Source organism: Sabethes cyaneus, chromosome 1, assembly GCF_943734655.1.
Source record: "Sabethes cyaneus chromosome 1, idSabCyanKW18_F2, whole genome shotgun sequence".
In the NCBI taxonomy this organism is placed as follows: Eukaryota; Metazoa; Arthropoda; class Insecta; order Diptera; family Culicidae; genus Sabethes; species Sabethes cyaneus.
In genome coordinates, this window is record NC_071353.1 from 38,843,747 (window position 1) to 38,866,927 (window position 23,181).

Below are 23,181 nucleotides of genomic sequence, written 5' to 3' on the forward strand. Positions count from 1 at the left end.
CCAAGCGACAACTTGTAGGTAGGTGCAGCCTACTATCGGCAGCGCTGGCAGTAACCACATTTATTGTTCCCCGTCTATTTGTTTCTAGTTTTTATCGTGGCTGAGTGTATCTCGCCATGTTCATCTGTCGTAAAAAAAACTTCATACATCATACACGGGTGAGCTCATCGTAACTAAGATTTATTTTTGCGCTATGCGCTACGGAAGGGCCAAGCGGCCTTACCGACGACAATGTACTCCCATTATCAGATTTATTATCAAATTGGTCTGCTATTGGCAGTATTTACCTGGCTGGTTGAGATGTTTTTCTCAGGTTGCACAATGTCTCGATGGGCGCTGAAATGATTATATGTGGATGCTAACGATGTTTACACTGTTTGTGTTCTTGTACAATAGACACAAGTTGAAGGTACAATAATTAGAAGGATAACTCAGCGAAAAAATTTATGGGCCGAAAATTACTAGTAAATATCAAATTGTTAGTACATTCAGTGTTTTACAAAGAAAAATGTAAATTAAAAGGTCTTTTTGTAAATCGACAAAAATTGCATCGCTCATTCCTTGAGATTTATAATTTTGACGTTTCATTGCTGTTATTCGTTCTTAAAGTTTATCGATGAACACTGAAGCTTGAATGTGCTGTAAAGTAAAGTGGCAAAAAACAGAAATGGATAACAGGTAAATTACGTTGTGAACGTCATCGTTAGTGGTTGCGAAAGCAAACGTTGCCTGGCTGTAAAATAGCCGAAAAGTATGGAGTCATGACACTGTTAAGAGATTTTTTTAATTGTAAAGTTGATCATTTTGAAGAGGTTATTGTTGCTTGTTGTTTTTTGATTCAGCTAAAAATTTAAAACTTCAAAGAAAAGTAGGAGCAACTATTTTATACCTCATAAATTTGTTAAATGTTTTATCATTAAATCGCCTTTAGTAATGTTTAGTGGAATAAATTTGACGATAGGATTTTTTCTACCCTTGAGTTATGGGCGTGCGCGGTCGTTAGGAATTTTCCTCTACCGTGGAACATTTTATAGATGTTTTATTAATACACGGATTTCTGTTGAAATGCAGAGCCTCAGTACTACACTCGCTATGTACACACGAAATGATCTCTTGTACACTCATAGAGCTGCCCATATGAAGTGTTTGTGAAAGTTTGTGCTAAATATTGCTTGTCTTTTGTATTCTTCAACAAATCCCTATTCTGCTTCAAAAATTCTGCGTAAATTCCGAAATTTGCTAAAAAAATTCGCGTAAATTCCGAAATTCGCGTAAAAAATTGCGTGAATTGCGGAAATCTCCTAACAACAAACCGCGTAAAAACTGACTTCAGTGTATGACGAACCCGCAAACCGGAGCGCACCTTCCGAGATAATGAGTATATCTACATCCCTTTTAATGTAACAACCGAATGTGTGCCAAAAGGTATCATTTTTCATACATTCATTTGGTATCATTCACTGGGTTCAAAAATGCCACTGGTGACAGTCATGAAGATTTTCTTTTCTAGCTGGCCCCGATTGCTGTACACAGTTTACGGATTGCTGAAACCCATTGATGGAGTTGAGCTGGGTTGTATGACTATGTCTCAATTAGGTACTACATGGTTGATAAAACCAGTAACCTTCTTAGGATGAAGTTTCCATACAGAGTATGGAGTTAATAGGTAGCTACTAAAGAAGCTGTGCCTGGAAAACGCAAGAGCTCCGCAGGAGCAGAGCAAGTGCGCTGAACTTTCTAGTTCTAAATTGCAAAAGCGGCAAATGTCCGTTAAGATCTTGCCAATTCTCTTTAAATGGTAAAGAGTGGGACAATGTCCGGTGAGGGGTCTCGTAATTGTGCTCAGTTTCCTACGCGTTAGGGTAAGTAGTTTTTCAAACTGCAGAGTCTGGGTAGATAAACTGTTTAACTTGTCTACAGCCCTACGCTTGAAACCAAGCCAGTCCGGGTCCATAGACTCTGGAACCTGTGCAAGTCCCAATTTTTGATCCATCTGTAAAGAAGCAGATGGTACCGGACGGAAGAACAGGCCCTCCATTGCTCCATACAGTGCGATCAGTATCAATTACATTGTACGGAACATCCATGTTAGGCCGTGCCTCCATCCAGTCAGAGATTGTCGTTACTAGGGGTGATAGTTTGAACTCCCTTAGTACGCGAGGGTGGCCTATTTGGTCCCCCTCAAGTATGTTACGACATCTATGCAACCTTAGTGCACCGAGTTCGGCTTCCTTCTTCACATGAAGATGTGAAGGCAGCAAGCATAACAATGCCTCCATGGCTGCAGCTGGTGTTGCGCGCATAGCGCTGATAATTGACAAACATGCCAGGCGTTGAACTTTGTTTAGTTTGGCATGCGCTGTCACCTCATTCACCTTTGGCCACCATACAAGAGCGGCATAAGTTAGCCAAGACCGTGTGATAGTAGTGTATGAACAATGGACTAGTTAAGGTTTCAGTCTCCAGGTTTTGCCAAACAGTGAACTGCATGCTCAGTTGGCTGTAGTTGCTTTCTTGACATTATAGTCTTGGTGAGCAGTCCGGTTCAGTTTATGATCCAGACCCAGTTGTTTAACTTCATTGCTGAAGCTTAGTCTGACGGCATTCAGTGTAGGGGGAGTAAGAGTATGTCTCCTCCGCCTGGTAAATGGTATCACGACTGTTTTGGAGGGGTTTATACTAAGCCCCAAGAAATAGTGGTGTTTAGAGCACCTTGCATACGACTAGACAGCACTGCGTCAAATTTACCTCTGACAATAAGTACTACGTCGTCGGTGTACGCAATGCCAATGACCTCATAACCGTACTGTGATAGCTTGTGCAAGAGTGCGTCGACCACCAGTGACCAAAGCAAGGGGGAGAGAACTCCTCCTTGAGGACATCCTTTGATCACTGAGATTGTGATCGACGTATCTTCCAATGAGGCTGTGATTTCTTTGGTTGACAGCATTGCTTCAATCCAGCTCATTGTCGGCTGATCAGTTCCTTTATTAAGGAGAGCCGTATTAATTGAAGTGAAGGACATGTTGTCGAAAGCGCCTTCAATGTTAAGAAAAGCACATAGTGCCGCCTCTTCGTATTAAAGCGATTTTCCAATCAGCGTCACTAGGCAATGAAGTGCGGTTTCCGTAGCTTCCCGCGTTCGTAAGCATGTTGATTGCCATGCAGAGGGGAGTGTTTCTCCGCTTACGCCACCGTAGACCGCATTTGGTTACAAAATTGGAGCAAAGGGTGTTGCGATTAAAATTTAGTTGACTTAAACCTGATGTTGGGGACGGGAGAGTATTCCCAGCACGCTACTAATTTCGGCATACATTACCTTTTTTGGCTACACTTTCCCAAATAAAAACTTTGCCGCTATATTACAATACTGAAACGAATGTAGCACTCATAGGCTTTAGTGTGTTATAACCATTTTCATAAAAATGTAAGTAATTTGCTAAATTTTATTCAATAAACACCAAAACCACTGTTTTTCCACTGGCACGTAACCAGGCTGAAAAACCAGCAGCAATCGCTTACGCGTATCCGCTCTTGATGATGGTTTGGAAAACACACAATTAGGATCACGTTTACTTATTCTAGAAACTAAACAGCTGTGAAAATGCTATCACAGAAAAATTCTACTTCTTTTTATCACGGAAGAACACAAAAATTCCCCTCTGATATGAAAATATAAATCAATTTTCATTCACTAGCTTTAGCAGCATTTTGTTTTTAATTCTAGCGTATGGTGCGTTATTTACACTACTACCGATATGTGAGGCCTGAAACGCCTGAAAAGCTTCTATCGTGTTGACATAGCTAGTATTTGAGTGACAACCACTTGCTTCTGGCGCTAATGTATATGAACGATTCAATGATACACTAGCGCCAGCAGCAAGCTGTTGTCACTGCAAAACTAATTATCTTCAATGAGCCCGGTATGTAAGCAGTTATCCATCGGTCTCTTTTGATCTGTTTTTGCAAAGCATCTAATTCCTGTGCAGCCTACTTCGGCCGGTCGGATTTAAAAAACACAGACACCACTATAGAAAATGGGCTCCATTTAGCCGCAGCGACTTCATCATTTCTCGCGGCTATAACTCAAATTTAGTAGCGTTTCATTAAAACCAAAATACACGCCGATATTCAGTAAATAATATTCTATCAACTGGTATAAAAATCTTGTCTCGAATAAATATAGTTTCAACGTAATTGCTGAATATTGTTCAGGCTACCGCTTAATGGGCTGGAAATACCCTCCCGTACCCTATTTCTTTTAATCGAGCATTTAAAAAACCTGAATATCTCTCATTTTGTGGGTGTGTGCATGTAGTATGAAAACTTTGCTCACGCGACGCGAAAATCCCAACTATTCGCACGTCGAGTTAGCCAAATCATTAGAGTTGGCCAATTCAGCAGTCACCTGCGTAATAAAAGTGTGAAGGCTGGATCGGTGGGAAATTGAAAACCGGAAGCCATAAGAGAGTGACTAGCGCTATCAAGCGGAATTAGCAACCTCTTCGTACAAGATGCCATAAACAAGCTAATAGTACCGTCTACAAGCATTCTACTAGCTAAAAAACGAGTCGAACTTTCAACTTATAAGAGGAGAGTGACTCCAAATCGCGTTGATAAACAAAACAAGACGACCAAAGCACGATCCCGAAAGCTGCCATGACGATGTTAAGTTCGCTTGTGTAGCGATGGACGACAAAAACTATTTCAAGGCAAATTTCAAACAGTTTCTTGGGCAGTAGTTTTATACGCCAACCGGAAGGGAAAGGTGGCAGATATTTTCAATCATATGGAATTGCGATGTTCGCAAAGAAATATCAGATTTAGTAGTCTATCTGTACCTGTGACTTGAGAAGAGACGTTAAGAAGTGACGTTATGACTTGAGAAGTGACGGGAAATTCATGTCACTGAATATCTGAAAATCGTTTGTAGGCTTTCCTAAAGCAGCACGATTGTATCGTGCTGTTTTGGTTAAAATTGGTATCCTGCCATTACGGAATGAAGGCCATAAAGTGGAGGCTCGCCTAATTCGGACATATTGAGCAATCATTAAGCCTGGAACCTGGAAAAGATCCAAAAAGTTGATGGCTGCTAGAAGCAGTTTAAGGCAAACTGACATTTTGCGGCAAACAAAATAGGCGAAGTGGCTGTTCAATTCTGCGATTCGGTTCTGACCAACCAGAAGCTTGGTTGAATATTTTTTCTGTAACAGTCACCTTAACACGTAACACCCTTTATCCCCGAGTATGACCGCGTGGAGGTTGCACATTAAAAACACTGGAAATGGCCGGAGCAATGTTGATCGCTTCCTCTCAATGTCTTCCGTATTTCATAGCCAAAAATGTGCAAACATTGTATTTTAAGCTTTCCAATGTGAATCAACTGAGTTAGGCATTCTTAAAGGGTGTCACACATCAATTTGCACCACGGAAAAACCCCTGTACAAAATTACTTAGTTGACCGATCCTTTTCAAACTTTCAAACAGATAACCCATTAGTAAGTCATATGAGGGAGTAAATATTTTTTTTGTTGTGAAGAACGAACATTGGAAGAACTGGGAAAAATTATATGTAAAATCTGGAACCCACAACTCTCAACTTAGTAAGTTTTTGGCGTATTTATTTCATTCAACTTTAATACCAAAACCGTATGCTCGCACCTTACGCTTAACTCCACTCATAAGGTTCTTTACTGACTGCAACTTCTTCTGTACGGAAACCTACTTTTCTTCATATTTTTCTTAGTTTTGATTTTCCGGGATGCTTCCGTAGTGCCTGTTTTATAGTAGCCCATTGTTTTTTCGATGGGCCTTAGTTCTGCTGCGTTGCGGAAAGGGGGTGGGGGTAGTTCATGTCATTGGGTACGAGAGTGACCCCGTTGGCTTCGTCCACTCCAGGACATCTTATGAATAGCGGCACAAAGCTAGATCCAGTCAGCAGATCGTAAGGCCCTCGTGTTGCTTCAACGAAGGAAGCAGACGCTTCTGTAGACACTCCTTGAGGTAGATCTGCTTGTTTACAGTCCCGGTAGTCACGAACGGTGTACTCCGTTTGACACATGAGCAAATCGCTTGCCAAATCATGTATTTCTCTGCAAACTTTGAAAGTTTCCGCTTCCTTAGTACTTCCTCCGAAACATTAAACTTGTGCTGGGTAATGAAAAACAGTTGCCCCGGAGGCTGCCGGAAGTCCGCCTTGACGTAAGTCTCATCACCCATGATGAGACAATAACGGTCAGCATCTAGGTGTACATTTGTAGTCCCGTGACTTTTCCACCGTATTTTGCCGTTCGTCACGATTTGGAACCTTCTGCATTTTGTACGTATGCAGTCCCTCTCGGTCCTTGGCTCTCTACACGAAAGTCTTGGACAGATTCAACTTTTTGGCTACATCCCTGACCGAAGCATTGGGATTCGGCTTAAACGCTTTCACAACATGGTTGTGATCCTGATCCGTAATAGAACATCCATTATGACCGCATTTCTCCTTCCGTTCGATACTCAGAGTTTCGTTGTAACGGTTAATTACACAACTCACCGTTGACTGCACGATTCCGATTTGTTTTCCGATGTCCCGATGAGAGAGTTGAGGATTGTCTACATAGATGCTTGCGCAAAATCAATTCACGACGTTGCTTTTCCGGTGACGCCATTTTGTCTAATTTTCGAAAAACTAACAGCGATAAAAATACAGTGTAAACAACATACTCTAAACTACTACTATCCCAATCTTCAAAAGAAAATACCCAATGGGTATTTTTTTACAGCGTTTTTTCCGTGATGTAATTTGATGTGGGACACCCTTTAGCTGCAAATAAGAGATTATTTTCGTCTTGAAGTTTTATGCTAAATTTTGTATTAATTGTGCCTGTGGTTCAAATGTTATCGAAAATGTTAGCGAAAGGAATATAATGAGATATAGGGTAGATGATCCATTAGTTGCGCCACTAAGCACAATATAACTTCATTTTTCTTGTTTATTGAGGTACATGCTTCAATTAATGCTTGTGGGATATAAATTTATCAAATACAAGGTATTTGTCACAAGGCAAGACAATTGCTTTCGTAGTACGAGAAGCTATATAAAGAAAAAATGAATTTTCCGATTCAATTATTTTGTACCAACAGTTGCGCTAATGTTTTGTTAGTTAAGTTTGATGTTCCTTTAATTGTTGTATTCCATATACATTGCTAGGTTGCTAAGTGAAAAAACATCGTAGCAAAACTATAGATGGGCGCCTATAATTGTGCGGTCCAACTGCGCGTTGGATTTTGGAAAATTGGCATTTTAGCAAATAATGCTTTAATTTTAAATGGTGTAGTCTAACTACCAATACTTCTAAAAACCTGTTTTATATAATGAATATAATAAATATAATGAATTGTTTTTTCTAAAATGCTACGGTGACGAAAATATGCATTAATAATGAATAGTAGCGCAAGTATTGGTACTACCACAACTATTGGATCAACTACCCTAGTTAATTGTACTGGAGAGCGATGGGCGAGTTGAACTTAAATAATATGAATTGATTAACCCACCTAGCAGTAGCGTTGCTCACCTTGCACGCATGTTAACAATTTGCCCCACTTGTCATTGCACGCGAAACCATTATAACTTGTGAGCGATAAAATACGGTTCGCAGAACATACGTGAGTAATTGCAAGTTGTTCATGTGTGAGTAAAATGAAAAAGTCGCCTTCGTCATCGCTCGCAAATTGGGCAGTTTATGTTTCTCGTTCGATTTGCAACAATGGCTAATACTGAAATCCCCATATAATGTCAAATGAGGCAGTGTTTTTCATAATTAGTAATTTTACGAGAAATAATCCTCAATATTACGAAATTCATTGAAACACTTTTTCAATCAAATTTACATAAAATTAGCTCAGTATAGGAACTTATTGCTATGGTTAAGTGTAAATGCTGAAAGAAATTCAGAATGAACCGGACTTTATATTCAAATGCAATTCCAGTTAATCTCTGTAATTTTTCGCCTTAATAAAATTGAAACTTCACTCGATAGAATGATGTTGAAACATGATCATTAAGAAAAAGAAGTACTTTCCCCGCTATTTCCAGTTTCATGGAACCTCAGTGACAAGTAGAATAAAAAGTATCATCTGGATTACCGATAATCTTAACAACTTACTCCTGCCACAATGAGCCGTTTACCGTTTGTCACCATCCTTTTAGGCGCCTTAATTTCGCTGTCATAATCAGCTGTGAATAGCACACAATTAGCGGGCGGCGCCTTTTAGGCGTGTTTTTGCTTTGCTTTATCGTTGTAATTGCAATTTAGCAGAAGCCAACCGCCACCGCACACCATTGCGTAATCTGTAGATCATCTTGGGCGATTCGGATGACAATGGACAGACAGGGACGAGCGCCTGATGCGATGCAATCTTCTCCGGGCTACCGACAATCCGGAGACGTTTCTTGCACCGAACCTTGTGGAACACCCTCCAACAGGGAACTCTATTACTGGAGGTCACTTCTCCCACGGACAATCAAGTGATAGCAATTACTGTCGGTTATGGTATTGCTATGTCTAGTCATAAAGGTGCAAAACGATATCGGGCATTCGATACAGACCGACCAGTTGATTTGTCAGCAGTGCTTGTGTCGATTTTCATGTTTCACTGAAGAAGCAACCGTACACCCTATCGAACCAAGCAGAAGCACGTAGAGATTAAGTTTATAGTCCGGACAGATAACGACAGGATGGAAGACCCTACCGTACAATCGATCAATCGTAAAGGAATAAAAATCACAAATTTATTGGAAGCTCAGCATGGGCAGATGTACCTAGGGAGAGAGAAACTATTCTGGTTTCACAGTGTTTTCCATCGATAGATTAAAAGTGCCTAAATCGATGAGCACGCGATGTTGGTAACAATAGGACAAACATGAGATTATACTTTTGCTTAACATCAAACATATGTGATTTATGGATGTTCGAAAATTATCTCTACACAGACTGATACAACACGCTTAGCAATTTGAGGCTACTCAATTATCTATTTTTATGTTTTTAAGATAACCAATTGCTAACTTTTAACTTTTGATCTGAACATCGGTTCTAAAACTGCTGCTCACTATTTATTTACTATGGTATGACTTTGGGTTGACAAATACCTTTTGATTTGTATTTATCTTTTAAATTTATTAAAATTGCTTAAAAAGCTGGCTGTTGCACAATTATTTATACATTCAGTAAAAATAGAAAATTAATGCAGCTAATTAATTGATTACCATCTCTTTCTTTTCCTTTTCAGGAACAATGAAAAGCGCAAGGAGAAATCGCGCGATGCTGCCCGCTGCCGTAGATCTCGCGAAACGGAGATCTTTCAGGAGCTGGCCGCACTGCTACCGATGCGCCAAGAAGACGTAGACCATCTAGATAAGGCCTCGGTGATGCGTTTGTCTATCGCCTATCTGCGGGTTCGGGAAATGCTCGAGCTATGTAAGTAGAAAATTACGTACACCATGCGCTGGTGATGAATGCTATCGTGTGGACGTCAAGTCTGTAAATTACGATACAGTCGACAGGATGGGTTGTGGTGCCCTGTTAAAAAATTTGATACCATTAAGCAATTTGAAATCATCCAACATTTTGTTACGTAGTTTATGGACGCTTCCAGCGACAAGCTTTCAGGCCGGCTAGCACTTTGTGCGGTTTTCACACAATCACGTTGAGATGGCAGCACACTAAAAGCTTCCTGTTTTTGCATTTCTTTGCAGTTCCTAGTAAGAGCAACGAATCGAAGAAGGATGCCGCGGCGGGCGAGTCAAATAGCTCAACAGAAGACGAACTGAGCGGTGATGACGAAGATGTTAAGGAAACCAAATTGGCATTAGAAGAATTCGTTGTCGAGAGTGAAAAAATTGCTCTCCAAACATTGGATGGTTTTCTGTTGGTTCTTTCCGCTGATGGAGATGTAACTTATGTTTCCGAAAATATTGGCGAATATTTGGGCATTTCACAAGTAAGATGTATTGAGGAAAATTTGGAGGAAAAGAATAATATTGAATTCATTGTTTCAGATCGATATCATGGGGCAACCGATCTGGGACTACAGTCACCAGTGCGATCATGATGAACTTCGTGAAGCGTTGAACGGAAGGCACAGCCCGGCAGAGATTAACAAAGGTGTAGCCAACGGTGACTGCGCTCCACTGCAGAACCGTGACTTCTTTCTACGTTTGAAGTGTACCCTTACCAGCCGCGGGCGAAGCGTCAATATCAAGAGTGCATCGTACAAAGTGATCCACGTAACGGGACACATTGCGTGCAAAGACAACGGCCAACGGCAACTGGTGGCCGTTGCGCGCCCGTTGCCGCATCCTTCCAACATTGAAATTCCGTTGGACTCGAGCACTTTTCTAAGCAAACACACGTTGGATATGAAGTACAGCTACGTTGATGATAAGTACGGTTTTTTTTTTTCGAAGTAGAGTTTGAAATTCAATAAAAATAACTGAATTCACTATATTTCAGAATGCGACCCTTGCTAGGGTATGATCCGTCGGATTTGATGGGAAAACCATTGTACGAGTGTCATCATGGTATCGACTCGGAGCATTTGTTGGCAACCTTCAAAAACGGTGAGTGAATTGTTTTTGATTTTCATATTATACTGATACTATTTATTAGCATTTCGATGCTTTTAGTGTAAAAATTGTTAGAATTATGACTATTCTGCCGTTTTTGGTAATAGTCCAATATCGATCGAACTATGGTTATCCTGTTTGTCGGTTCTGGTCGTTCTCCAATCGACTCGAACACAATCTTTCTCGACGTGCACATCCATTCAGTGTGGAACCTGCTGAAGTTGGCGACCTCTTCCTACACCTCTGCTAAATATATTTTAACTGATCTTTCGTTAGACGTTGACGTTCGATCTTCGGTTACAACGCGAAATGCACGCGCTAGCTCTGCACTTCATTTTGCTTTATAATCGTAAAGTGAATTCTGTAGAAGGCTAGTTTTGTTTTTAAGCTATGGAACCTTAGGTAGCCACATAGACTACGGAAAGTCCTATTCGCAGCTCGTCGTTTTACTGTTCATTTCATTGCAAGACATTGATTTCTCAATTACTTTGAGTTGTTCCCGTTCAGCTCCACCATAGCAGGGATCCTAGGAATCCCACGGTCTCTACCAGCTCCCGTTTACATTAGGCTGAATAAAACAGTTTGCTTTGCTTTTCCCATGTAAATCTTAGGAGAGCGATTGCTCTAACTCTTTTATTCATACGGCCTATTGTGTTGGCAGTGTTGATGATGAGTCCGATTCTCGCTGCTTCCGATTTAGAGGTTTTAAAAAGTTTTTGGGCTTCATAAGCAATTGCAGTCCAACAGACAAAGCCCTTGTACAAAGTGCACCCTATACAGGACGCTTATTAGACCGGTTGTTGTCTACGACGGGCATGAAACGTGAACAGTGCTCGTGGAGGACCTGAGAGTGCTCGGAGTTTTAGAACGAATGGTGTTAAGAACAATCTTCGGTAGCGTACAGGAGAACTGTGGAGACTGAGGATAAACCATGAACTCACACAGCTCTCTGGCGAACTCACTATTCAAAAGGTGACTAAATCTGGACGGATACGATGGGCATGCTGCAAGAATGGCGGACAACTACCGTACAAAGATGGTGTTCGCTTTAAATCCGGTAGGAACCAGACGACCAGAAGTGTAGCGAGCATGATGGTTAAACCAGGTGGAGCGTGATCTGACGGAGAGTTCGCGGTGTCCAAGGAATTGGAGAGCGGGAGCCCTTCATTTTAACCTATCTAGTGCCGTCCAAGTCAACTTTATTGGCAAATTAGTATATAAAAGTAAGCGAAGACTCAGGTAAATTACGTCAGATTGCAATCAAGACAAGCATAAGCAACGTAGTTGCGTCTCCTAGAGTTGCATAGCATTGGAGTTAAGTTTAGTCGTTTTGGTCATATAATTCGGTTACAGTGAATCTAGATTATCACAGCAAAAAAGCATTTTTTCGCCGAAATTTTAGACAATTAGGTTAGGTACCCTCGATTCGCTCGAACTTTCTCGGGTTTTATAACTCAAGTTCCGATAATTATTTTGTAATTGGCTGCGTTAGTGTGAGATTAGATTAGATTAGATTAGATCAAGTTCCGATAATTATTTTGTGCGAAAAGCAAAACATGAGCTGCTTTTGAGTATACATGCATGCAAAAATAGTCATTACCTTGATTGCAGTTTGTTACTGCTTTGCCTGTTAAGGAGCTAAAACTTTTTTTGGTCCTAACCTTTTCCCCAATTTTTTGCCGATTTGAAAACAAGTGGAAAAATTCGGAGAAAGTCAGCTATTTTCAATCTTGCGACTGCGAATAATATATGTAGCTTTGTACCTAATAAATTTGTTTTGTTACAGGATAAGCCGTTGGTTAATTTTTTGACGTAGGACGAAGTCCACAAATATTTCAAAAATTAACTGATCAACCACAAGCAACATATGCAAGCCGCTTGCGCTTCCCAGGACCGTGACGATAGGTTATAGAAAAAAGTGGCAAAGTCTCTCCGTCCAACTTGAGAGATTATTCGTTTCGATCAATGATAGACAAATTTGATACTTTTAATGTAAATAATTTGGTTAAAGTGTCAAATCACCCCTTTCCTTCAACCGATTTTATCGGTTAAACATTGAACTCAGTCTAAATTGATAGCATAGCATAGACAATCGTACACATCATGGGTGGCTGATATGATGTACCAGTAAGTACACCATACACCTGGCCATGTCCTTACGATTGTAGAAATGGGTAACTTAGTTGACCACCTACTTTAAGAGGATGCGTAAAAACTCACGCAATCTTCATAGGTGTTCTTGTACCCAGTATATACGTTATGAATAAAATATTAAAAATAAAATTAAATGAAGCATATACGGGAAAAATAGAACAATCTCACCATCAAACCTTCGAATGAAAAAAAAATTGCGTCAGTTTCCATCATCTAATATCCAATAAGTAATTTAATTTTTCCTTACGATATCCATGTGCATTATTTAAGCTTGTTACGGTTAGAGTCTTAATTGTACAATAGGAGGTGCTTGAGCTAAAACGAAACAAATAATTAAAATAACATATTATACTTACCTGCTACCATGGCCGTGTGGCTCAGCCGTCTGCATTTGGGTATCACACGGTATCGCACCTCCTGGCTTAGCTACTCAATAGAGTATTACCGGGTTTGGCCACGTGGAGGCGCTAGGTAGGAGCTTGGGCTGGCAAAAGCTATGTTGGTCGCTTTCTCGTTTGCCTTCCCCATTTCATACCCATTGAACTCAGTCCAAATTGATGTCCTGAAAGTAAACAATTTTGTTAAACCGTTTCTTCAACCGATTTTATCGTTTAAACCTTGTTCAATTTGTTGTCCTGAAAATGAACCGTTATAGAAAAGTGAGCGATTATCCTTTACTTTTGCCAGATTGCATTCCACTATTGCAAGAATTCGTTCTAAACTGATGTCTTGCACGAAAACGGTCGAAGAGATATTTGTGCATGGTACGTGACGCAGCAATTCTTAAAGCGAAGAAAAATCAGCAACTGTCCTATCTGAAAACAGTTTGTGGGTGTTTCATTTGCTGCTTTGCATCAGCTGGTTGCTTGCAATTCTTTACATAGTTTGAATTGTATTACTGTCTAGTCAAGAAAATAACTGTAAAGTAGAGGATTGAGGATCGAAAAGAACTAGTAAGGTGCAGATGACGTTGTATAATTGATATTTTAACTGACTGTCCACATGTTAGTTGAAAGACAATTATATTTCAAATCAATCTATCACAATGAATGATGCTATCAATTCTTTTCGAGGAAATTGACAAATCAGTGTTGTAAATGATAACCCAGAATAATTATTTATATTTTCCGTCTAAGCGCAGTTGTAAGCAGTGCTTAGAAATCTCATATTCAATTTATGCAATACTCCTTAACCTTAATTGATGAATATACATCGCATTCTTTACTGTTTCTAGTACAGATGAAATGAACTCAGCATTGCCAACCTGAAACCAACGATTGGAACAAATCATTTGCGTTCATTTTCGTATTATTCTCTACATTCATTTATTCTCGACAATAGTGAATGAAATCAACTGTGAATCATTCATTAATTTTAAACTGCCGACAATGGCAAACGAAATTACAATAACGGTAAACATTGCTCCGAAGTATCAATTAATTTCCTTCAGCCAGGTTTTGCTTGATTTCGAGAGGAAGCAGTTTAAAAAACTAAAATTTGATATCTAAAATGTCAGTCAAGAGCAAGAAAATCGACTGACAGGTGAGTTGAGCAATCATTCAGCACCGCAATTCATGAATGAATTGTTTTTAAATGTAGAAAACTGAGAAAGACAAACATTGTTAGTAGCTCAGTAGTCATGTCAATGGGGTGACTTATAAAAAAATACTTTTAGGAGTAAACTGTATGTGCTGAATGCGTTTTATATTCATCGTCATGTAGAGCTGTCGATTTTTTCGAGCACTGCTTCTAAGTAAGCTCCTTAAGGTGAAACGGTACTGAATCCTAACATGACCGGATCGATGGCCCACAAACCCTATTGAGACTATAGATTACAGAGGCGACAAGGCACCGTTAAACCGATTATTTTTGAATCCAAACCTTTACCTTTATTTGTGATGGTACTCTCCGTTTTGATTCAAAATTTTGCAGTTTTTGTGTGCCTTATCGCCTCTGTAATCTATAGTCTCTGTACCATACATGGACACAATTTTTCCGGCCATGTTGGGATTAAGTACCGTATCAAGCAGTTAACTTTGTCAACTGCATGTCAGTTTCACTCCAGTATACTTAAAGTTGATTACTGCTACAAATAACGCAAAAATGGTCGAAATGCAAAATGCTCGCCAATCATTAGAAGATGGGTAATTGTGGCCTGATGGTTTAACTCTTAATGATACTACAAACTCTAAGAATCTGATAAAAATGATATACAAAGCACAGACATTAATGAAATCTAAACTAGCAAAGGTATATAAATTTGTTACATATATTACAATAATTTGCGTAAAAAATTGCTTAACATTTTTAAGCTGGCAAGCATTGCTGAAATAGTACCTGCATTCGTAGTTCTACATGAACCCCTCGTTCGTGCTCCTAGGCACAGACCGCCATAATTTTCTTTTTATCAAAAATTAGATTCTATAAAAGCATTTTAAATTGAAAGCAATTGAATTGTTCATAGGTTAGTTTTCTATGAGAGGGTTTCTGCTATTATTGTTGTTTTTTAATTTCAGTTTTGCAAAATGTAAATCACGATTCGCAGATATTGTGAAACCACATATATGACTACAATTAATAAATATGTAAATTTTCAACCGACCCGCGGAAGGACGTTCCGGATCGATTCGCGAATTGTCGCATGATCCGCCCCTCTGTGTCGCGTTATTATTGTTATTACACTCACGAGGTGAACCGTGAATCATATAGAACCACGGAAGCGGATGCGTGAGCCAGCGAAGGTTAACTTCAATGGTAGGCAGAGTAGTAAACAGAATTTGCATGTTTTGTTTGAAGGATGTAAATGTTGATAATTTGATCAAGAGTTCCAACTATTGTTTAATTCATTTAATAGAAGTTGACACAGCCGAGTACCTGTCACACTGTACATGGACTCGAACATGTTGCTATCTATCGAAATTCAATGGCTGTCGGTTGGAATCAATTTATGATCGCTCCGAATCTCTCTTATCAGCAGTAAACATCGCTTGTCATAGTTAATGATTGTCCTGATCGGTAATTTTTGAACTACATTTTTGCAGTATCCTTCATGGTTGCCTCCCTAGTAGTGTTATGAACCGCCGACTATTTCGTTATAATGAATTCATAAATAAATTGCTAGCGGTCATTTATCAATTTAGCAAAGCTGAGTTGACCCAGTTCGGTTCGATTTAAATATTATCTGTTAATCGAATCTATACCGTTCGAACAGCACGTGCTGGCTTCGGGTGCATGACCATCAGCGTACACTGTAGTCATTATTGCGCTCATGTGATCCACCACGCAAATCGGGACGCGTTTAGCGTCCATTATGAGCGACCTCAATTCCGGCCGGTCCTCGCCAAATTTGGGGTTTGCATAATAATTTATTATTTTTCGGTACGAAGCGTAATGCACTAGCGAATTTGCAAACAATGGCTTTGCAAAAATACTTTTAGGCACTGCGGGACCGTAAACTACTCGCAAACGGCAAGTATCGGTTCAGTCGAAGATACTAATAGGATCTCGTTAAGTAAACACCTGGGCGAGTTTGTACCAGTGTTAATGGAATCACTTATTATTGCTATAATACTCAAACCAGTACAGAGCTTTAGGCATTGAGTAGACGCGTCACATTAAACACACATTACCTATGACAAATTGCGTCACGTGACCCCGCCTGGTTGGTGCGGAACATAATCTAGAGCATCGGGTTGAGCCGATTAGTTACACGACGCACCTTTGTCGGGAGTACGGTGGCGTCGCAAAACTTTCAAGATGGGTGTGATGTGTGCAGGTAATTGCATTAGCAAAAGCATAACCTTCCCTGAGTCACGTTTCTGTTCGGCGCAAACTCTTAAGCGAACGGCGTGCGACAGGCGGCAAAAATATAAATTAAAATCAACTCCGGAATGAACGTCAATCCCGTCGAACGCATTTATCATGCACGCGGTGAGAACGTAATGACCTATGCTGTACGATCGATCTTTGTACACTTTGTTTGCAGTGATCAACTATGCAACTTGCAGGATTGGTTACCGCCTGCTGCAGCACTTGCCATATTCAATGTGCAGCAACGCATTTGAAACATGTAGTATATCGTGCGTGTGTAGTATCGTCGATTGGTTAAATTATCATAAATTTTTAAACCATATTGACATGCTATCCACTATTAACGGTCATAAATCTTTTTTCGAAACGAAATTAAATCTACCCCCGCCCGGACTTGGCGAAACCAATCCACAGGAGGGTAATAGACAATTTCCACACCACCCACGTCTCGTTCCTTTCCACGTTGTTACTGCTGTAGAATGTATCCTTTCCACGCAGTAATGATTGAAACCAGATCGCAAGGTTTGATTTAATGTAGATTATTATTGAAGTTGAATCGATACTTTGATTAAATCGCTAAATTAGCGAATAGATGACGGGCGTCGTGGCGCGTATGCGAATCGGATTGCCAACTACCGCACTGTCTGCCGTCGTCTGCGGCAGCAGAGCCTGCATTGTAAAATTCGGTGCGAATAAATATTCATAACATGCTGGCTGCCGAGAAGCGACGTGGTTTGGTGGTCATTCGCCGGACGAGGATATCAAATTAATTAACCGCGCAGGGAGGGGCTCTGTCGCGCGCTGCATACGGTCAAATCAACTGCATCAGTGTCGCAGCGTCCGTCGGTAGGAGATTGATTGTCGCTTTAAGGTAATACCGCTAAACTCGCTTGTTCGACACCTGTTATTAGACGCAGCTACTATGCTGACCTGGGTACGAACATTTGCAAATCGATTCACAAAATTGACTTTAAATTAATAGAATTGACGACGCTGATGTTTTCTAAAGCGAAAACAACTTTTTCAATGTGGAGTAGACCGCGATTGAGTTATAATTAAACAATATTGTTTTTCTTTTTTCATTCAAAAATTGTATGTGAGATTATTGATTATTATATCGCGGTTTCGGAAGTTTTGAACCTTAGAGGCATGTAACCCAGCTTTTGCATTTATGTTTTAGACGTAGCTTTGTGAAACGCCGATCTTCTTGGCAACATCACGTGTTAAAATATTGGGATTTCATGTGAAACTAACCTTGACCTTTCCCTCCGTCTTTTTGCAAGTTGCTCCTGGTTTACTTCCAGCTCCTGGTTTGTGATCTAATGTTAATCGATCTTTGAACCTTTCCAACACTCTCGAGCTTCCCAAGCACGATGATTTTCCATATGAGCGCATAAACTTTTTTCTCCCATCTCCACTTGATTCGCTTCCATGTTGACCGAAACAAAATGCAATTCACAGGATGTAAACACTACACTTTAAAGAGAAACTGTACCAAATTTGGTTGATTTCTACCCAGTAGAAACAAAAGTTATAGCTAGTTGTGAATGTTGCAATATGCTCGTGTTCGCCCTTTATACCTTCGCTTCACCAAATTGTCAAACCAAAAACGAAAATTCATAGGGTTTATTTCTAATTCCCGTCGTAGTAAATAAAGCCATTCTAATTTTCATCATTTGTTGGCTGGATTTAATGAATACTCCAAAGGTTTTTGTGCTAATTTGACTAAAACACACTTACTTTCCGATCCTTGAACTTTGAAATCACTGAAAAGCGATTATTAAAGCATATTATTGAAATTACGCAACTGATTTTATTTCTTAAATTCGTCGTACCGTTTTAAAATCCGTCCATCAAAATTTTTCGTCGTCCGAACTAAAAATCACAACAATGTTTACGAAGCTAACGCGCATGTATTTGTGGAGGACGGTATGACAAATGTTATCCTGCAAAATTTCTGCAGGTCATGCAAGTTTTCCTGGCTGTAGAATAACGACAATCCCTTGTGTGAGTTATTTTCAGTTAAGAATGATGGAAATTAAAACGATTAGTCGACATTTTCTTCTTCGTCGCAGGAAAAAACGTAGCAAATTTGGCTGGTAGGACTTCTTTAATGATAAAAAGCATTTAAATAGATCTCAGCTCACTTTGATTGATCGCGTATGACAGACAACAAACTAAAATATTAGGGAATAACTAATTTTGCATTGTGTGCCACAAAAGTGCTGTTATTTTTAATATTTTTTGTTGGATAGCACGGGAATAGGCAATTACGACGAAGTAGCAACATACCCTAAATTGAATCGAAATTTTCCAGTTCATTTCATTTTCTTTCCAAAAAAGAGCTTACATCATGACCAAGTACAGAGTCATATACAAGCAAATAGAGAGAAAAAACACCCCGTGGTGGGCAATCACACAAAGACTTGCCGGGCCGACTGTCGGCAACGCACTGCATGTCTCTATCGCACTGATCGAGTAGATAACAGTCTTTCTTCTCAGCGATAGAAACAAAGAGCAGTCATCCCAAGAGAAGTAGAATGTAGAATGATAGAATTGGGGAGTAAAACAAAACTAGGTACACTGAAGACGCATTTTACGCGTTTTATTTTTACGCGATTTTCGGAATTTACGCGGATGTGTTCAATCACTCTATTTTTTCGCTTAGTGTTGAAATCCAACAAAGTTTTTTTACGCGAATTTTGGAATTTTCGCAGTTTTTTACTCGTTTTTGGTTTGCGCGGAGCGTATCCTTCGCGTAAAAAGCGACTTGTATTAGACTACCTAATATAATGAGCGGCAGTAGTATAGTGAGTAAAACATTTGGGTAACAACCGAAAGAGCGTGGGTGCGTGCTCCATCTGCCATTGCACAACCCAATATATTTTTGATCTAACGGGTGACAACTAAACTTTTGGAATTTTTTGCCTTGTGCTTGCCTTGTTTTGCTTAAAATGACGTCGAAACAAGAAGCATTTCGGGAGCGCGTTGTACACTTCTACAAACTGCCACAGAAATTTCGGCAAAAAGTATACGGTACAACATTTAAAAAGTGAATATGTTGCGGCTGCGACTGTTTACCATATCCTAAGATGCCCAACAACTATTCGCAGGCTAGGTAGTGGAAGACCAGCCAAAATTAAGGACGCAGAAGGACATCGTTCTCTTTCTCGTGCCTTAAAAAAACGAGCCCTCTGGTTTGGCTAGCAATTAAGATGTGCCAGATGAATGTTTGAAGAAAATGTTGATCCCGTTTCTACAAAAACATCATGCAGGTAAACAATACGTGTTTTGGTCGCATAGAGCATCATCGCATTACGCCAAAAAAAACACAATCGTTCCTAAATACCCACTCGTTTTGTACCCAAAAACCACGACCTGACAAACCGGCTTCAGTGCGCCCAATCGAAGGCTTCTTCGGAATTTTGAGTTCCTTGGTGTACAAAAATGACTGGAGAGCCACGAATTGCAAACAGTTGATTGGTAGAATCAAGAGATGCATTCGCAAAGTTGACAACGCTTCTGTTCGGACATCAAACGGAAGCTTCGCCGAACAGCCGATTACGGACCGTTTTCAAACGTACACTAATTTTTTTCAACAATGGATAATGTATCTTGAAATTCGGTAAATCAAATCTTCTTCATGTATCTTTGTCTTTTTTTGACAGCTTGAGAAAAAAATTCCAAAATTTTAGTTGTCACTCGTTATGTCGAAATTTTCATCCAATAATCATTCTTCGCATCAGATACCTTGTCTCATCGCAAAAAAAATCATCTTGTTAATTCATCTTGGTAAATGCTTCGATTTAGTTTCTGGTCAATTCATCACAAGTGTAATAGGACACCGCCTCTAGTGTCTGGTAATAAAAAACAGAAGTGGACGCTAGTGTTTCATCATGCGTCATGCGTGAGAATATGATGCCGTTACTTCGTAACGCATATTGTACATATTGAAAACAACCCAACTTTGCGCAACAATAAATTTATTCAGCGTGGCAACAACACTCTCTCGTGCATCTCAGTTTTTTTTGTGTTTATTGCTAAAAGCAATCTGAACCAATAAATAGTTGGTAAACATCGTTTTTATTTATCGCGTCCATATCACGAAAAATTTAATTTCTTCGAATTGAAATGTCGCAACAAGGTCGCAAAAATATTCAGCTCTCGGCTCTCGCACGGTTCAAAATCACCTTCCCGGGCTCTCGGAAGAATGGTAGTAAGATGCACTGGAGAGGCTTAGGAAAAGATGGATTTTTATCAAAATTAAGCAGAAGTCATTAAATTATGCATAACAGAGTAACTGTACTATAAATAAAATGTGATTAGTGGTTGTTTTTTAGGTAGGTAAACATAGATATGTGAGAAATTTTGTTTTTACTACCACTAGAAAAGCGCCATCTCTTGAAAAGCAACGGTTCGTCTGGTGTCCTATTGATTGCAATCATGGGGTATATGTTCAGCATAATATGTTATTCATACAGTTATTGATACACTGTGTTATTGTAAAAACCTGCTAATATCTTATTTGTATGCGAATGTCGAAATTTAATCAAACAGAAGCATCGTACTTTTTCCTTAGAACTTCGTTCGAAGAGTATCCCACGTCCGAGTCTATACTATAACAGGACTATAACAGGTACACCAATCCCCACATCATCGTTCCAATCAACAAAGCACGATTTCACAGTTCATCTACTGGACCCGTAGCATCCTCACATCAACTGCAGCTTTCGGTGCAATCGAAAGAAAACATCGTGTTTTGGTATGGCACCAAAGTGCACCCAAAGGGAAACATGATTCGGATTGTATACAGACGACGCTACGAATTCTAGCGAAACAGCATCAACCAAAAGGGATAAGTTTTGGGCTATTATGAACTGCATTGAGAAAGGACCACCGTTCATTTACTGGCTGCCATCGTCATACCTACCTACTGAAAACATATTTTTCAAGCAAACTTCAACCTTGTCTAGATCTCTGCTGATGAAAGGTAACAACTGTTCTGTGGTTAAAGTTAAAAGTTTCAGGTTTAACTGATGTGTGGAACGGCACACGAGCTATAATGGGGTTGCCAGGTTGCTATTACTCTAAATCTTCACTTCGAATCATGTGTACCGTTTCGGTGTCTATTCTGGGCGTATACGTTTTACAACAAATTATCATGCAAGCAAAAGCGAAAGGAAAGGAATATTAAGACTATCAGCGTTTGCTCTATCAACATTTTGTGCCAACATGTTTACAAAACTATGCAGTAATTACATAAGAGACCGTTTTGGCAGCAAAAGTTGAAAATATACACACTATATTTTTTCCCATGACCATGCCCACGTGGTTTAGCTATGGCTAAGGTCAGTTTCGTTCTACAATGAGAGGTAGGTACCTACGTACCTTCATCTCGTACTCTCCGCGGGATATCGTAAACAGCATCATGACTGGCACGAGCGCCCAACAGCAGGGGTCGTCGTGTTTTTCTGGCATGTTTAGAACTGATGGTGGCATTCTCTTTGACGTAAAACTTGGCGAATGTTCACCACTGCCACAGCGTCGACACTCTAGCGTCCGAAGCAGCAATGCATGCTGCTCAATCCGTATCATTTCAAATATTGATGAATAAAATTAGCAAACTCAATGACCAAGAAGGGATCTAGGGCCGATGGCTGCCAGGTCTGGTCAGACAGAAAAAAAACCGTACCGAACGTTTCCCTCACGAGTGTGAGAGGTGCTCATTTTCTGATCTGCATTCATCCGATATAATACATAATGAAGCTGCTTGAAATAAAATCCAAAACAGACACGACTGTTATGGCTAACAAAGTAATTGTTGTACACACTGCTCGAAGACAGAAGCATAAATTAGCCGCCAGTACTATTCAAAAACAAATAAATAACCGCGCTTCACTGAGTACATCCCCACACGCAAAGTGCATTCTTGAGCTAAACTTTATGGCGCTACTGGTATCCTCTTTCATATCGTCAAATGTGCTCATGTTTACATTTTTGTCCCTCGAAGCAAAAAAAGAGAGGAAAATCTTGTATACTCTGACAGCAAGTGCAGCGAAAATATTTGAATAAAAAAGTAAGTTGATTTCGCTTGTGGCTTTCTTTCTTCAAACACGACAGCAAGTGAAGCGAACTCAGAAGGAAAAGCATCGTCGTCACTCGACGACTCGTCGACGAGAGTAGGATGTGTATTTGAAATGCACTTTTCTTCTTGTCGTCGAAGGTGCTTGCCCGATATACAAATCATGCTTCTTTATCGCCGTGCGGTCCTGGCAAGATAGTGTGTAGTTACCGAAAAGCAAAAGATTTTTCCCCGTTTCCCACACGGGCAAACAGAGATTGTGTTGCGCTGCTGTTCACTTTGCTTGATTGCGAGCCGAAAGCAGAATGAATGCGAGCCAGTGAAATTAAGGGTAAATAGAAATGGAACGTGATTTTTGACACCACAAGTTGAATGAATTGGCGAAACGAAATGATGGTTTGTGTGGGAAAGCATTGATGTACTAGATAAACAAGGCGAGCGTGTCGTGACCTAGGATGGTGAGCGTAAACTTTTGGTAAGTTATTGTGCTGCATCAGGAATTGTACGTCTGAAATTTCGT

At 39.9% G+C, this 23,181-nt stretch overlaps 1 protein-coding gene across 1 annotated transcript in view; it reads left to right on the forward strand.

The window, feature by feature from the left end:
• The window catches only part of LOC128745193 (protein similar), a 252,184-nt gene that overhangs the window by 35,235 nt on the left and 193,768 nt on the right, over nucleotides 1-23,181 (forward strand). The window contains exons 2-5 of the mRNA XM_053842211.1: nucleotides 9,280-9,467; nucleotides 9,746-9,990; nucleotides 10,049-10,434; nucleotides 10,503-10,609. Coding sequence (XP_053698186.1) covers nucleotides 9,280-9,467; nucleotides 9,746-9,990; nucleotides 10,049-10,434; nucleotides 10,503-10,609 — 926 coding nt within the window. The remainder of the gene's footprint in view (nucleotides 1-9,279; nucleotides 9,468-9,745; nucleotides 9,991-10,048; nucleotides 10,435-10,502; nucleotides 10,610-23,181) is intronic.